At 54.3% G+C, this 17239-nt stretch overlaps 3 protein-coding genes across 3 annotated transcripts; 2 read left to right on the plus strand and 1 right to left on the minus strand.

The window, feature by feature from the left end:
* Positions 1-117: 117 nt before the first annotated feature.
* CTHT_0067170 (uncharacterized protein) lies at positions 118-1609 on the minus strand (the record flags this gene model as incomplete). The annotated part of the gene is made up of 2 exons (XM_006696947.1): positions 118-605; positions 661-1609. 2 exons carry the CDS (start codon positions 1607-1609, stop codon positions 118-120), a joined length of 1437 nt encoding a protein of 478 aa, XP_006697010.1.
* A 6456-nt stretch (positions 1610-8065) lies between these two features.
* CTHT_0067180 (ATP-dependent helicase-like protein) lies at positions 8066-13001 on the plus strand (the record flags this gene model as incomplete). The annotated part of the gene is made up of 13 exons (XM_006696948.1): positions 8066-8075; positions 8330-8440; positions 9101-9400; positions 9776-9789; positions 9846-10421; positions 10481-10741; positions 11233-11380; positions 11428-11494; positions 11546-12157; positions 12223-12450; positions 12521-12625; positions 12707-12897; positions 12961-13001. The coding sequence occupies 13 exons, from the start codon at positions 8066-8068 to the stop codon at positions 12999-13001; spliced, it is 2664 nt and encodes an 887-aa protein (XP_006697011.1).
* A 2588-nt stretch (positions 13002-15589) lies between these two features.
* Positions 15590-17013, plus strand: CTHT_0067190 (mitochondrial protein import protein mas5-like protein; the record flags this gene model as incomplete). The annotated part of the gene is made up of 4 exons (XM_006696949.1): positions 15590-15625; positions 15686-15755; positions 15809-16642; positions 16706-17013. 4 exons carry the CDS (start codon positions 15590-15592, stop codon positions 17011-17013), a joined length of 1248 nt encoding a protein of 415 aa, XP_006697012.1.
* Positions 17014-17239: the final 226 nt, after the last annotated feature.

A 17239-nucleotide genomic window follows, 5' to 3' on the forward strand; every position in this document is an offset into this window, starting at 1 on the left:
GCTCTCACACAGCTCACCCAGCTCACCCAGCTCACACAACAAACCATCATGCCATTGGAGGTAAAAAAAAAGAAAGAAAGAAAGAAAAGAAAAAAACCGGATAGGGAGAGAGGAAACTTACTTGGCACAATACGTACTGCATCGTTTGCATGTCTTAACCGCGCTCGTCAACTCCTTGCCGCGACCTTGTTCGGTCAGGACATACTTCCAGCGCTCATCCAGCACCTTCTTGACGTGCTCGGGCACGTTGATGACCAGCTTGGTGGGAATCACTTCGTAGTTCTTTTGGATGTAGCGGTCGTAGAGCTTCTCATACCAGAAGCAGTCGGGTTGCCGCTTGTAGGCTGCGAGATCGGGGATCTCCGTCTTGTGCATAATCTGGCACTTGCCGCGCAAGGCCGTCAGAGGGCTGATGTCGGAGTGCATCGTCGCAAAGACAAGCCGCGTGTCCTGCACCTTGCGCCCGATGTCCTTGGGCCGATAGTACCAGTTGACGCGGATTGCGTCGACCGGCTGCGTCGGGTCGTTCTTGACGTGCAGGAACTCCATGATGCGGCCTAAGTAATAGGGCTCTCCGGGAGGCTCGCACACCAAGTAAACATGGTCTGCAGCTGTCAGCTTGACGTTCAAAGACAAGTACATGATCGGATGTCGACCTACCATTCACCGACAGCACTGTGCCATCGTCGGCAACCATCTTGCCATCCTTCGTCGGCCGGCCCTTGCACTTCTCAAAGGTGAGCATGTTACTCTCTGGGTAGCCCTTGTACAAGCTCCGATCGCTGCCCAGGCCGTTGCCAGCTAGACGCTTCTGCAGCGCTGATGACCCCGACGAGCCAGTAGACCCCGACGGAGTCTGCGTGCCGCTGGGCGTCGCAGAATCCGTCGCCTTGCGCTTTTTGCCTTTGCTCGGCCCACTGGTCGTGCCATTCGCTGTGGATGATGATGATGAACTTGCTGATGGGCCTTGGCTCTGCTCCTTGGTGCCGTTCTGGGCAGAAGTGCTTTGCTTACTCTCGCTCGGCAGCGGTTTTCTCGATGAGCCGCTGCCACTTTTCGACTGGGATGATGATGATGATGATGACGATGATGACGACGACGACGACGACGACGACGACGACGACGATGATGATGATGATGTTGCATTGGTCGACTGCCCCGCCGAAGAGCTTGCTGTCGATGGAGCTGCTGATAAGGCATCCTTGTCCTTGTCCTTCTTAGAACTGGACTTCTTGCTGGTGGAACTATTGGAATCATCGTCAAATATGTCGAAATCAAAATCCTTGTCCTCGGCATAATTGGGGCGCGGGGCGCCGTTACGGTTTCGCGACCGAGTGCCGTAGGGCGACGCCTGCGACCCAGAGGCCGACGACTTTTCCATCGTGGATGACTGCGCCGATGAGGCTGATGATGAAGTTGAGTCGTTGGAGTTCGAGTTTGCACTGGACGCGCTCGCAGCTGATGTTGGGTCAGACATGCGAGGCAGTACGGATGAAGCTATTGAGGATGACGGGGCAGCAGGCCCCGAGTTACTGGTAGTAATAGTACCTTGGCCCTGGTCGTCCGGCGTGTGGTGGTTCGCGGATTGGCTTTGGCTCTTGTGCGCCATGGCGGGCCAAGAAGATAAGGGGGAAAGGTCAAGAGTGCGCCCGCAGAGGCCAGATTATATGCCTGGACTCCGCCGGCGCTGTCGGTCCTGCTCAAGGCTACAGATGTGACTTAGGGTGAAATGAAAATGCTGAGCCGGGGGAGCCCTGATCACCCTGGGGGTTGCGTGAAAGAAGCAGCAACAATATCGACCCAGACGGAAAACCGGAGGTTTGGACCCGGTGATGGGCCATAAGACAATATTGGCCGCCGACGGATTCTCTGACTGACTGATGGGACTGAGGATGGGAAGAAAGCCTGGTCAGATGGTCGTCGTTGGGGGTGGGGTTTTTTTTTGGGAAGGGGGGGGGGTAAGGGGGGGAAGGGAAGGAGGAGAGAGAGAGAGAGAGAGAGAGAGAGAGAGAGAGAGAGAGAGAGAGAGAGAGAGTGAGAGAGAGAGAGAGCAACCAGATGCGGTGTGTTGAAAATGCCCGATGCGGTTCGAGAATAAGTTGATGTCGAGGTGAGGGTGAGATACGCGAGGATGCCGCGCTGCAATAAGGTGAGGTTGGGGGTTGAGTGGACGAGGATGAGTGAGGCTAGGGTGAGAGAGTAAGTCGTGCGGCAAGCAAGAATTAAGTAAGTCGAGGTGCGAAGTGCAAGGTGCAATTGCCAGTTGCCGAGCTGCTCCACGGGCCCAGGTCAAACCGTCAGGGCGGCCGATGGGCGTCAGGTTAAGGAGATTCGCTCTTAAGATTTCAGATGGACCGGGAATCGCGGTGGCGGCTACCAGATTGCATGCATGTACGGAAAAGGCGATGAGGGTGCGTGCCCTGGCAGATGGCAGCAAACTGGCAGTTTGGCAGCGAGAACGACGACTGAGATGATGGTGAGCTTTGTTTACTCGCTCATATGTCTAGTCTCAGTCCCATGCTCGTGCCCTGCAGCCTTTCCTCTCTCCTCGTCCTGTCCCGGGAATAATGGCGCGGGCAGATCAATGGGATCGGTAGATCAAGGTGACAAACAGCACGCCGTGGCCGTAGGGGGCGTGTATGTAAGGTACGGATGGTATGGATGTATGGAGAGTACGGATTACACAGCGGTCAGGATGGCGAGAATGATCGCTGGACGGGATGCTAGAGTCGAAGAGGGCTGGCCTTCCTACCGTCCGTCGACGTGATGTAGAGTGCAGATGGACGTCAAAAAGGGAAAGAAGAGTAAAAAAGAAATCTACGAGATATGCAGATGTGGGAAGAAACAGAAAAATGGCCAAGGCAAATAATGGAGACGGCCGGGAGTGAGCGAGAAACGTCAAATGGCAGGGAACCTGGAAGCTTAATGGAGGAGGGCAGGCGAATGGGTATGCATGGTCATACCGGTTGCAAGGTGCAAGGTTATGTTACTGTACTTGTATGTAAAACATACACTACCACTACCTGCACTCCAGTCCCAGTCCAAAGTCCACACACCTCACGCTTGTCGCTCTTGTAATGTCCTGCGATTTTTGCTTGGCTTTTTCTGGGCTGTACCTATTAGCAGTATCGACGTATCTTTTCCCCCCCTTTCTTATGCGATTCATTATCCATCATTGTTCGGCCAGCCAATGCATCCGTTTCCCATCGCCGCGTCTCCCTCTCTTTCTCTCTCTCTCTCTTGACTATGTCTTGCTGGCATCGGCGCGGCCACTCTCCCCCGTTCAGATTGGCTGCCCTGATCCCCCCACCAAACTCTCCATCCCCCATCTGTCGAAGCAGGCGCCATCCGTCAGCAATCACACACAAAACAGCCTCCAGAGACGAAGCAGCAGCGCAGCACACACACACACACACACACAGCGAAGCACAGGCAGCCTGGCGACAGAGCGACAGAGCATAGTCCGGGGAGTGGGTCGCCGCTTGCTGGGCCTGTGGGTCCACGAACCGAAGGTTTGATATTGCGTGCGGTACGGAGGTACATTCCGCTGGCAGCGCTCGCTGCTGCAGCAGACCCAGGATGTGGGTCCCTTACCCGATGAGGGAGTGTGCCTCTGTACCTTACGCAAAATATGCGTATTGCCCCGTATTGTGCAGGGATTTGTACTCCCACATCTCACACAAGACTTCATAACACCGGCAAACCCATTTCAACCCCATCCCCCACGAGCCTGCCAACCAACTTCACCTCTCGCTCTCACGACGTCCTGGCTGTCCCTCCAGCTTGCCAATTTTTTTTTTTTCCATAATGCGATGGGATGGTGCTGGTGCACCGAGTGACGAGACGCGGCAGCCCACGACGCGCCGAAATCGATGGGGCATCCGCCGGGATGGATGGTCGATGGATGGATGGGGGGATGTGGGTTCACCGATCTGCCCCCGGCAACCCAGAGGGAGGTGTGCGCCCTCGCGGGCGGCTTCGCCTTGGGCAGCTAGATTTCGCTCACAGCAGATTGGGCCGAGCTGTGTTGCGGTTGTGGCATCGGGCTGCCCGCCCATACCTTTAGGCCGATGATGATCTCTCTTCTGTCCTATCCCATTCATCATTGATTCCCCTCGGTAGGTGGTTGTGGTGATGATCTCTCACCATCATGAGACGGCCGATGTGATGCAAGATGTTGGCGGGACGTTCCATCGACGGCGCAGTGCGGTCTGGAATGAAATTGGTCGGGACGGCCGCACTGCCCGAACAGCACCCGATCACATCCCATAAGCCACGAGCCGCGCACTCTGCCTGCCTGCCAGCATCCTCGCGCCCTTGGCGGTCGACGTAACGCCATCGAGCCGCAGCCTGGTTTTCGAGGTGAACCTGTCGACCATTCATAGTCGCATACCATCCACTGCATTGGCCTCTAAAGCAGTGATCGTTGTCCCAACTAATGACTACTCTACGCACTGCTCATCGCCAGCAAGCCAGCTGAGCTTGCCGCCGCACGTCGTTGCAGCTTTTTTTTTTTTGAAGGCATGATGTTGCGTTTGCCCCAGTGATCCACATGTACGGTAATTAACCGTACCGTATGTCACATACGCACCCCCGGTCTAGCCACGGAAAAGCTTCCACCACCCACCATCCCGATCTCCGACTTCAGTCCATCGAACCCAGCGTTCATACTGCAGAAACGCCGCCTCTGATGGCTGCCGACGATTTGATATGGTATTTCTCGATGCCCAGCTTGCTCATCTTCATAATTTCTTCTCCAAGACCCTCTCCCCCGCGACATCGCGATCCCGAGCAAGGCTCGCCGTCTTCCCCCTGGTCAGCCCACTCAAAGAGCACAGTCTGTCTAGTAGCCACTCAGCCGTCCGGGCCTCCCTGCCTCCCCTTCTCGTAGAAACATTTGGGCAGTTTTCTTTGTCCAACGGCCGATGACCTTGCCCGGCCCGGCGTGTGTGGCACATCCCCCACAAGCCTCATCTCAGCCAGCCGTCCTCCTTTGTTATGGTTTTTTTTCCCATCCCGATGATTGTCTGCCCGCGCCGTTTTTTTTTTTTTTTTTGAGTTTTGCCTGTCTGTCATTAGCATTATGGGGCAGTGATGCTACTGATTCTGTGATGGGGGAGGAAGGCAAAGGCCGATGCGGGTTAAAGCTACGACGCAAAAAGGAAGCTTAAAGCGGTTCCAGCCCGGCGCGTGCCGATCTCGTCTCGTGGGACCGTCCTGTCCCTCCACCACAACCACCTCACCCCTGCTTCCAGACCCCGTCGACACGACGCGGCGACACCAGACTTTGAAAAACCGGAGGGCCCCTTTCCCTTCCCCTCCCCTCCCCTTTGAGAAAAATCCTATGTGAATTGTTCTATTCAAAGTGTCTTGCATTTCTTCAGTCCTCATCAATCGACGAGCTGCACTAGCCCTTACCTAGCTAGCATCAACCCAACCGATCAGGTTCGCGAGATCTCTCGCTTTTTTTTGTTCGTTCTTCTGCTGTGCAGACCTTTTTTGGGGGTTGACAGGATCGTCGTTCGAAGGTCTGGGGTACTGGGCCGAACAGGCTCTGGTGTCTTGGCTCAAAACGTTCACCTCCGACTGGTCCGTGTGGCCCTTTTCCCGCCCTGGGCGCCTGCACCGCGCTGCCTGCCGCCTTGCTCGCTGACCACCTGTTGGACCTCACCTCATGGCATTGCCGACGACCACGATTGCCAACTCATCTACGACGACCTGCTTTTTACAACATGTTATGCCAATGATTTTTTTTTACCTCGATGACAAACTCAGCAACCCTACATTTTTTTTTTGCTTCCCGGCTGGCGGGAATCACGACGGAGACTTGAGGACGATGACTCGGCGACGTGCGAGGCAGCGCCGTCCTCCATTTCCCTCCACAAGCAATCCTAGGACCAGGCTGTGGAGACACAGCTCTCACACAGGCAAGCCGGATACTCGGGGGGACAACCCATCATTACAGCAGCAGCAGCAGCAGCAGCAACAACAACATCCATGCATCACCACACAGGGCTTGAATTCTTCAATGTTGCTCATCACAGCACAGTAGAACATGAGTGCCGAAGTGAGTATGTATGGAATGAATGAGTGCTTGTAATATTGAACGATGGCATGCCCCTGTTGCTGGCGGGCTCTTCAGGCAGTTTGACCGACCGAGCGGCCGGCTGGCCTCCCTAACTTACAGTACTTACCCCTTGATCGGTCATCGAATGGCCGCAGCGGTAGCAGGAGAGCAGCAGCTTGTTTCAAAATGCTCAAACAAACATACACAATAACTGTCCAGACCCTGGATGGGAGGGAGGAAATCCATCATGGAGGGTACCTACCTAGGTGCCTAGGTAGGTTAAGAGGATATCCCCTCTCGCCATAGTAGACAAAACCTCCGTTCACTGCCCTTACGACAAACTTTGGGTTATGAAAATCCATCACTTCCTTACCAAACCCTCATCAGCTACGCAGCTACAGTTAGGTAGCTAGGGGTTATGTGTGTGTGTGTGTGTGGGTGCGTTCCGTTCTGTCTGTTGTCTCTGAGAGTCCCCAACGCACACGGTGGATTCTTGGTGCGTCGCTACACAGCAGAGCATGCAGCAGCGCCCACCCACCGGCTGGCCGTCGACCGGCTTCATCATGCCTACCTGCAAATGTACTCGTCCATGACCCGGGATAGGTAGGTGCCTCCCTACATCCATGGGTGCCGTTGCGGTGATAGGTGAGGTGGATAAGGTAGGTATGTTAGTCGTGTGTCTGATCTGATTGATGAGTAATTATAGTCCTACTCTACGCACCTAGGTAGCGATTCGGTACTATTACCTGCGCAATCCATATATGCATGAAGTGAGGGAAAAAAAAAAAAAAAAGAGAGAGAGAGAGAGCGAGACATCTCTGCAGGCACCATGATTGCGACTTCATCAGGTAGGTTACAGGTAGCAGAGTACCATGAAAAGCGGGATGCCAACCTGCTGCGAATCTACTCTCTGGCCGTCTGAGCTGGTGCTGAATGAATGGGGCTGTGTTGGCAGGCAAGCATGGAATTTCTGGCCAGCTCAGTCAGCCGGCTTGATCGTGATCGTGCATCACGATCAGATCAGCTGGGAAATCTCACTACAAATATACCTGCGCCACACCATCCATGAAAAGGGTTCTGGAATAGGTAGTGTAGCCGCTAGCTGGGGGGTGATCACACGATGATTGTGAGAGGAGGGGGGGGAAAAAGAGCGTCGCGATTTATGGAGTGTCCGATCCGAAGCTGCCAACCAGCTAGGTATATTGCAACAGCGGTATACCCGTATAGAAAAAAAAAAAAAAAAACAAGCCTACCTGAATACTGTTAAACAACGGGATGCGATGGGAAGGTATTGATGCTCTTTGTGTGAGCCCCGTGAGGGCATGAAATCAAACGGGGAATAGAGATCTCCCAGATGAGATGAAATCCCTGGCCGAAGATTGGTCGATCGAAAGCATTCGAGACTCATCAGCGGGTGACGACGGAGGGGCGAGCACGGCTGTCGGTATGACAGTGCGAATATTACTCATTTATGAGTACGTACTGGGTTCATGGGTCATGGTGTCTGTGTGCTCCCTTTTCCTGGTGTTGCCGAACCGCGATGTGACTTTTTCGCTGTCAGGGTCGCTTTTCTTCCCTGGGCGCAGCGGCTTGCCGACCTGGGGAGCATAGCTCCGCGTTTGCATTCGTCAGGTTATTAGGTAGACAGAGGTTGTCACGGGATCTAGGTGAGGTAAGAATAACCCCCCCAAATGACAGTAAGATGTCGCTTGTAAGGACCTGGTTGGTGATGTGGATGGGTTCATCTACCCCTAACATTTGAGACTTGGGGCCTGACCAACAACAGTGAGAAAACTTTAAATGCAGAAGAGAAGATCTGTTTATAATCACCGCCGCAATTTTACACCAAGCGCGAGAGGGGGCTTTATTAAAGGCTGCAAATCATAAAACCATGCAACAATTCTTCTCAACAGAAAAAAAAAGCTCGGCCGTCAGCCATCATCCAGCAGCACCTCAACAAGCGGGGCCACACAATAGTGGAGAAAATAGCCACAAATAATGTTCGCGAGTATTTTTTTTTTTTTTTTAGTCCAGCAGTGACCATAAATGATATGAACCAAGAGGAGAATATGGATGGAAACAGCCTCTCCCTGTCTTGCTGGCATCGAGTTGTAGATATTGTTGTGAGAATTTCCCAGTTGACCTGAGGAAGATCAACAAAGAGCTCCCTGAGGCCCTACTGAGGATGTATGACTCTATACGACTCAAGATATTCTTTTTCCCAACATTGTGCAATTGGGGAGTCTAACAGCGACTGCGTAGAGGAAGAGGAGGAGGAGGAAGAGGAGGAGGAGGAGGAGGAGGAGGAGGAGGAGGAGGAGGAGCAGGAGGAGCAGCAGGCGGCTTTGCTGCGTGGCATGCGCATCACAAATGGTCTCTATTCCTGTTGCTGTCGCTGCTTCCATCCGCCGTCGGGCCCGCCCCCGTCCTTTGTCGGGTCCCCGGGCCAAGAAAAGCAGGGCGAGGTGGGGACATTCCAGTGGCAGCGCGCACGCGCTTGTGGGAAAGCAGCTTCTTGGCCGCCCCATCCGCCGCCGCCAGCCCAACGGAATGGGAATTGGAGAGCTGGAGCTGAGAGACAGTGCTTGACTGGATGACGTGCTATGTTTTCCATAAAAAAATAGCAAAAGGTTTTCTTTCGAGGTCATTTCCTTTGGTCCTTTGGGTTAGAAGGTCCAGACACTTGGAACGATCGACATCCCGAGCCGGAGGTGACGGACCGCTGGTTTTGTGCCCTCAGGTCCTAGCAGCCGAGAGTGAATCTCACCCCATCCGGAGCCGTCCCATGCGTTTCAGATCGTCGTGTGCCCTGGACACCAAGTGTCTTGACCTCGACAAGCCGCGATGGAATTAGCTTGCCAGGAGGAAAAGTCTATCGTAGGCCGGTAGAGATAAGTAGAGTGCGTTGAAATCAGTGAGACACCGGAAGCTCGGTGTTCTAGCTGTGGGTAATAGTCCCTGTGTCACCATCTCATCAATTCTGCCTGGCTCCAGGCGAAACTGCTTCTGCTGATCGTTTTGTGTGCCTCTCAGCAACAGCAGTGCAGTCCTACATCGGCATGGCCAAGCAAAAGTTGGTTGTGGTGGTCGTTCCAGCGACGAACGAGAGAGGGGCCAACCAATCCCATCATCATCGTCATCTTCGTCCTCCTCATCTTCCAGAACCAACAGCAAGGGGACGCGGCCTAGTTGGTGCCATGCTCACTCTGGAACATCAACAAGGAGAGACCCACCAGCAGCCCCACCAATCCGTGGGGCGGTTGTTCAAACTTGCCGGTGGGGCTGACCAGGACGATTTCTTCGTTGCTCCCAAACGGCCGGGAAAATTACCAGGTATTGTGACGTGTGACGCGTGATACAGGTCGGTTACGGGAATAGTTTACGGGTCGGGATTGGCTGGGGCGTGGGAGTGGGAGCTGCAGGCACTCTTCCAAACAGGCAGGGGTGAGAGTGAGAGCGACGCGCCGCCGTCGCGACGACAGGCGAAGCCGCGACTCAAGCAGCCATCGAGGTTCTCGGCTTTTTTTTTTTTGGCAGGACACCACATCATCTGAATGGCAGTCTAACCGATGAAATAGCTGTGATGGTTTTGAATATGCGAAACTAAAGGCATGGTGTCGTTGAAAATTTGCTGAATTGCTTCCAGTAGTCGCCGTGGGGTCTAGGCCTGATATTGAAACATCGACGACATCGATGCCCTGCTCTCAGTTCACATGCAGACAGTAAGCGCAGCCACCTTGACTGGCGACGGCAGGCGAAGGTGCTGCTTTGCAAACAGGCGATGGCCTACCAACAACAGAATCATGAGCTGGGCGTTAGGCATAAGACTTCCGTCCAACAAATTCTAAACCGTCAGCAGCAGAGTCTCTCCATCCACTCTACCACGGCTCCCGCCGCTCTTGCTGGCCAGAAACGGCCTTATCATCATTCTTTGCTCCTCCATACCCCTTCTGAACCCCAACAAAGCATCTCCCCCTGCAACAATGTCAATAGCAATAGTAATGGCTCCTCCTCGGCTTCGTCATCAACAAGCCTAGCACAACCACCGCCCCCAAAACGTCCAGCCTTGCTGCACCCCCCTCCCAACCAACCGCCCCGCCTAACCGCCAGCCGCATCGAGCACCCCTCCGGCGGCCCAGTCCCCTATGACGGAACCTCCGAGTACTCCCAGCGCCAGGCCATCTCGTGCACGCCCACGCCGACCCTCGACCCGCTCCTCTCCTTGTGGCACCCGGTCTACGGCCTGCCCCGCAAGCTTGTCGCGAACCTCTCCGCGCTAGGTATCAAGTCGATTTACCCGTGGCAAAAGGCTTGCCTGCTGGGGCCCGGCCTGCTCGATGGGGAGAAGAATCTGGTGTACAGCGCCCCGACGGGGGGCGGCAAGTCGCTGTGGCTGATGTGCTGATGCTAAAGAGGGTACTGGAGGATAAGGAGGCGAAGGCGATTCTGGTGCTGCCGTATGTGGCGCTCGTGCAGGAGAAGGTGAGGTGGTTAAGGAATGTGGTGAGTGGGATTTCGAGGGAGGAGTTGGGGCAGGGGGAGGAAGAGAAGTCGGGGGGGTTGTGGGCGACTAGGCCGGATAAGGATACCATACGGGTTGTGGGGTTCTTCGGAGGGAGTAAAATCAGGGCGACGTGGGCGGATTTTGATGTCGCTGTTTGCACGTTTGAGAAGGTACGTAAATAGGTTCGGGCGGAGGAAAAAGGGGGGGGGAGAAAGTGAAAAAGATGGTCAAGAGAGTTTAGGCTGATGGTTGGCATCTAGGCGAATTCTCTAGTCAACCAGGCAATCGAGGACTGCAGTATCTCGGCACTGCGCGCGAGCTGAAGGACCCTGTGTTGAACGCCGTCGTGGCGCTGGCCAACGAAACGGCCCGCGCGGGATATGGAGTGCTGGTGTTTTCGAGCAGCCGTGCGCGTTGTGAGTCGGATTCTCTGTTGATCAGCCGTGTGTTGCCATCATTTGCGGAAGCAGACCCCTTGATCCAGGAGAAGAGAGTGGATTTATTGGGGGAGTTGAGGAGTCTTAGTACCGGGCTGGATCCCGTGCTGGAGCAGACTATCCCTTCAGGGGTGGCATTTCATCGTAGGTTTTTTTTGTTTTTTTTGTTTTTTTGTTTTTTTTTGGTTATAAAGGGAATTGTGTTAACAATGGTACAGATGTAGGTTATGCTGTTTGGCTACCTTATCGATCTGTTACTGACCGTGCAGGCTGGTTTGACAACGGAGGAGCGTGAGCTGGTCGCCAAAGCGTATGATGAGGGCGTGTTGAAGGTTTGCGTCGCAACATGCTCTCTAGCCGCGGGCATCAACCGTAAGTATTCCAGATCCTACTCAGGACTCAAAACTAACAACATATAGTGCCCGCCAGACGAGTGATCCTCCACAATGCTCGCGTGGGTCGAGATCTCGTCGGACCAGCTATGCTGTAAGCACCCTGACGGGTGGAGTGAAGCAAGATAGGTACTGACGGAACCAGCCGTCAAATGCGTGGCCGAGCCGGCCGTAAAGGCAAGGACGAAGTAGGAGAGACATACCTCTGTTGTCGCAAGAGCGATCTTGAAGCCGTCATCGACCTGATGCACGCCGACCTCCCACAGATTTCCAGCTGCCTCATTTCAGACAAGCGCCGGATCCAGCGGGCCCTCCTCGAAATCATCGCTATCCGCCTTGCCACCAGCCGCGGGTCATTCGACGACTATATCAGCAAAACCATGCTCTCACTGACGGCCGACCCTACCGAGATCCAGGAGCACGTCGAAGCCAGCCTGGCCGACCTGCAAGAGATGGAGTTCATCACGGTTGACGAGCGAGATGGCACTTACCAGGCTACGCAGCTGGGCAAGGCAGTTGTCGCGTCTTCGCTGAACCTGGAGGACGGGATCTTCATCCACAAGGAGTTGAAGGCCGCACTGCAAGCTTTCGTGCTTGACGGCGAGATGCACGCGCTGTACAACTTCACGCCGGTGCAGGATCTGGGTAGCGTCCCGATTAACTGGCGAGTGTTTTGGAATGAAATGCAGCAGTTGGACGAGAGCGGGCTGAGGGTTATGCGGTTCCTAGGGTTGAAGCATGCTACCGTGAGCCGGATGTGAGTGCTGCCCCTGGAGCGTTTCCTCTGTCCACGAAAGTTGGCGCTAACTCTCTTATACAAAGGCTCCAAGGCGGCACGCTCAGCGAATCCACGCCCGAAGAAAAGGAGCTCTCGCGACGATACCACCGGTTCTATCTCGCGCTGCAGCTGCGCGATCTCTGCAATGAAATACCCATCCACCGCGTTGCAAAGAAGTATGACATGCCGCGCGGCTTTGTGCAGAGCCTGGCGCAGACATGCAAGGGCTTCGCAGCAGGAATGATTAAGTTTTGCGAGACCATGGGCTGGGGGTGAGTTTTCCTCCCCACTTCCCCCGAAGAGGAATGAAACATTCCGGTGTATACTGACCGAATCACTTAGTGCCATGGCAGCGGCCCTAGACCACTTCTTTGACCGGCTGGAGGCCGAGGCCCGGTCGGATTTGCTTGCCTTGGCAAAGATTACGCTTGTGAAGAGTCACACGGCGTAGGTTTCCGTTACTTTACCTTTTCGCTCTCTCTCCGTGTTGCTGTCACGGTGGTAGAAGTTAACCCTTTGTTTCTGTAGACGCGTTTTCTGGGAGAACGGTTTCAAAACCGTCGCGGCTGTGGCCAACGCGGACCCGCAGGAATTGCTCCCTATCCTGATGCAGGCACAACCAAACAAGGTCCGGCTTGGGACTAAGGACGAGCAGAAGTTGAAGGAGAAGTTGCTTGCTAAGGCGAAGGCCATCTCAGAGTCGGCGAATCGGCTATGGCGTAGGTCTTTTCTTCTTCTTGCTTTCCCTGTTAAATGGTTTACTAACTGTGGTTGGGTAACAGAGCCGGAGATGCAGCAGGATATTTATGATGGGGAGGAGTAACGGTAGTGAAAGGATAACATTGATAGCGTCTTTCATGGGTAAACGAGGACGGTGCTGTATTATGGTTATGATACCTGAGTGCATGCTTTGCCAGAGCTGGAGATGGAATCAATGATAAACCATCGGGGAAAGTTTCTCCAATTTCATACTTTTTTCATATTTATGTTAAATTTTCCTCATCCTTTCCTTCTCTCCTTCTTCCACTCTTTGAGTTAGTAAAACTTAAATGAAAATGGCCGATCCGATCCTATGGTATGAGGTTGCAAAGCTCTAACACGATGGTCACGGCCTGGTTACAAATTGTGATGTGCATCTTGAGGAAAGTATTTCTGTCTGTAGGGCTTTTTTGGATGCTCGATTCAGCGGAGGTAACTTGAAACTGGAAAATGCCTAGATGTTGGTTGCTTTGCCACTTAGCTCACCTGCGCTGGGACGCTGATGCTTAAGGCAACCAACCATCAAGGCAGATAGACAACTCCAAGCCACAAAGCTTATACCCTCGGTGAGAAATGGCGGTCTGCAAAACCGAAGGCAGAATCATCAATCTCAATGCTGAGCATCCTTTTTTTTTCTAACCAGCTGGCGTTTGAGCGTGACACTTCCGACAGGTTTAAGTACCCTACCTTGTCATACTGCAACACACAACAACAACGATGCTCCCAGGAGAAGCGCCACTCCTGTGAGCTAGTCAATCTGCCGGCCGTATGGCTTTTGACATTCTACAGACCTTGACCTTGACTCCTTTTGTGTGTGTGTGTGTAATGTGTAACGTGTTGCTACCGGTACTGCTGGTCCTGCCGGTTCTGCGTAGGGTAGCGGTATCTCGCTATTCAACTTCCCTATGGTGTCGGGAGCACCAATGTGTTGGTGCGCCAAGTCCTTACACTAGCCTTACACTAGGTTGGCCAGACCTTGGGAGAGTGGGAAGGCGAGAGAGTGATAGAAAGCTTGCATGTTGCACGCATCCGCTGCCCAGGGGCAAGGATCTGCTGGCGCTGCAAGCACTTAATGCCCAACCAAGCGTTAAGAAGCGCAGCGGCGGCGCAGGCAGATAGGCAGGCAGGGCAGGTCAATGAAATGGGCACGCGACATGCGACATGAAAGCCATCAATACCCTATATCTCGGCGTCTGCCGGGTCATCCAAAGTACCTATCAAAGTACCTAATCATGCTGGTGTTGAAACCCTGCCTGCCGACTCAACCCAATGGAAGCTTGGAGAAGGGTCTAGCATGTTCGAGGTTTGTGAGAGCCGCAGCGCGATATGGGAAGGGCAAGCCTCAAACCCGAGAAGCATCTAGAGATTTCATCAAAGCTCGCCAGTGTGGCAGCAGCCTGGCTGGCAAAACGGGTGATTACACCAAAACCTTCAGTTTAAAGTTTGCCGTCCGGAGAAAGCCTAATTTTTAGATCGCTAAAAAGAAGTTTTGGGAAGCGCTCGCGTGGGAACGACCTGGGGGAATGGATGGATGGATGGAATGTGGTTTTGAAGCGGAGTGAAACGTGCATCGAAAATCTGCCCGGCCTCCCGGCGCGGCCGCCCCACAAGGCTCTTGTTCTGTCGTGACGCTCTCTCCAGCCACACCTGGGTGGGGCATTAGCCAGAAACACCTCTTTTTCCCCTAGGAGAAGGGGAATCTGAACTTTCCACGACGCGCAGGAAACCCCACAGAACGACTAGGGTGGATCATCGATTGGAGACCCACAGCCCGCTGGTTTAGCCAAGTGGAGACCAGTAAGGTACCTGGTGTTATGCAGGCGCGCCCTGCGAATCAAAAGTCACCCGTGCTAAGTGCACCAGCCACACTCCAGAGCCTTCGATCGATTTCCATTGAGAGGGGCTGAATGCGTCCGTGGAGGGAGGCGGCGAGTCGGTTTGCTTCGCTTTGGTGGGAAAGTGGGAAGGCTTGGGGACCAGTCAGCCTGCCTGAGGGAGTTCCAGGTTACTGCATATACCTCGCGGTCTGTTGCTCTGTCTCGTCTGGGCGTGTCTGTGTTGTCGCAAAAGGCTTGCCAGCCGATTTTTACAAGTCTCGAACTTTTTTTTTCGTTTTTTTGGGGGGAGGTGTCCTATCGATCGGGTTTGGGACCGCGCAGGAGATTTCCCTTTTTTTTCTGGAATAGACTCCTCCATCAACCACACGCACTCAGCACACAAGGCACACTTTACGATACACACCAACAAGAGACCAGACCGGACAACGGTTCGCAAGCGCAGGAGCTTATCGGCCTCATCTGGCACCCTGCTACCTCCGAGAGACACTTCTCACCTTCACTGAAGTTCTCCATTCCGCACTGCTTGGTAGGTAGCCCCAGCCACTGCATAAAGCCCCGGCCTGGTCACCCCCGGTGATCGCACTTTGCTCCGGAACATTCCCCCACCAGCTCGACTTTTTGTGACAGCCATATCTTTTTTGTTCTTGACCCGCGGCTGACACCAGTGCTACGCAGTTCACGGGGAATCCAGCAGAATTTCTCAAAGCCCGCTGAGACTTGACAGTCAGGCTCCGAAACACTCCAACCCTCGATCTAAACACCCTTACCACCTCTTTCCCCGCCTTCTCCGACCTCTTCAGACACATCTCCCAAGATGGTCAAAGAAACAAAACTCTACGACATCCTCGGCGTACGTACTGGGTTGGGTACTAAAAACAGCCAGCTGGACGGCAGATGCTGACTTTCGCAGGTTTCGCCGAATGCCACTGAGCAGGAACTCAAGAAGGCCTACAAGACTGGTGCTCTCAAGTACCATCCAGGTAGGTATATACCTGCCGTTGAAACCTCGAGTTCGTACACTGACGCTTCCCAGACAAGAACCGCAACAACCCGGCAGCCGAGCAAAAGTTCAAGGAGCTCTCTCATGCCTACGAGATCCTGTCGGACCCGCAGAAGCGCCACATCTACGACCAGTATGGCGAGGCTGGACTAGAAGGCGGTGGTGCCGGTGCCGGTCCTGGCATGGCCGCTGAGGACCTGTTCGCCCAGTTCTTCGGCGGCGGTGGTTTCGGCGGCATGTTCAGCGGTATGGGCGGCATGGGCGGCCAGCCGCGTACCCCGCCTAAGGCCAAGACCATTCACCACGTTCACCAGGTTTCTCTCGAGGATATCTACCGGGGCAAGGTGTCGAAGTTGGCCCTGCAGCGCTCTATCATCTGCCCAAAGTGCGAGGGTCGTGGCGGCAAGGAGGGCGCCGTGCGCAGGTGTCCCGGGTGCGACGGTCATGGTATGAAGACCATGATGCGCCAGATGGGCCCCATGATTCAGCGCTTCCAGACTGTCTGCCCCGACTGCAATGGTGAGGGTGAGATGATAAATGCCAAGGATCGCTGCAAGGAGTGTGGCGGCAAGAAGACCGTCGTTAACCGCAAGGTTCTTCACGTGCCCATCGATCGCGGCGTCCGCTCTGGCACCAAGGTCGAGTTCCGCGGCGAAGGTGACCAAGCCCCTGGTATCCTTCCTGGTGACGTCGTCTTCGTCATCGAGCAGAAGCCCCACCCGCGCTTCGAACGCCGCGATGATGACCTGCTCTACCGCTGCGACATCGACCTCGTCACCGCCCTGGCTGGTGGTACCATCTACATTGAGCACCTTGACGACCGGTGGTTGAGCGTTGAGATTCTGCCGGGCGAGGCTATTGCGCCAGGTAAGCTGACTTCTTCTCTTCGCTTTGTATAGCCTTGGGTTCCTGATGCTAACATCTCACCAGGTTCCGTCAAGATGATCCGCGGCCAGGGTATGCCAGCGCCCCGTCACCACACCTTCGGTAATATGTATATCCAATTCAACGTCAAGTTCCCGGAGAAGAACTGGACTCAGGACCCGGAGGCCTTTGAGGCGCTCCGCAAGTTCCTGCCAGCGCCTGCCCAGCAGAACGTGCCTCCCGAGTCCATGACCGAGCCTGCCGACTTGGAGGAGGTTGATAATGCCAACCGCGGCTTCGGCGACTCGGCCATGGAGGAGGACGAGGAGCACGAGCATCCTCATGCCGAACGCGTGCAGTGCGCTTCGCAGTAAGGGGTTCGTGGGAAAGTGGTTTTATGATGGATGCTTGCTGTTAGCCTCTCTATTGAGGAGAGTAATGACAGTAGGCTGGAATGATAATGAAGTCAATGAAGGGTCAAGCAGCGGCAAATGGGCATAGAGCATTTTCCTCCGCATCACGTACGTCGGTCGTCGTTTTTTTTCGATTTCATATCTTTCGGGAGGGAGAGAGAGGGACACTGAGGTAACACGGGAATAC

Source organism: Thermochaetoides thermophila (genome assembly GCF_000221225.1).
Source record: "Thermochaetoides thermophila DSM 1495 unplaced genomic scaffold scf7180000011822, whole genome shotgun sequence".
Taxonomy (NCBI): domain Eukaryota; kingdom Fungi; phylum Ascomycota; class Sordariomycetes; order Sordariales; family Chaetomiaceae; genus Thermochaetoides; species Thermochaetoides thermophila.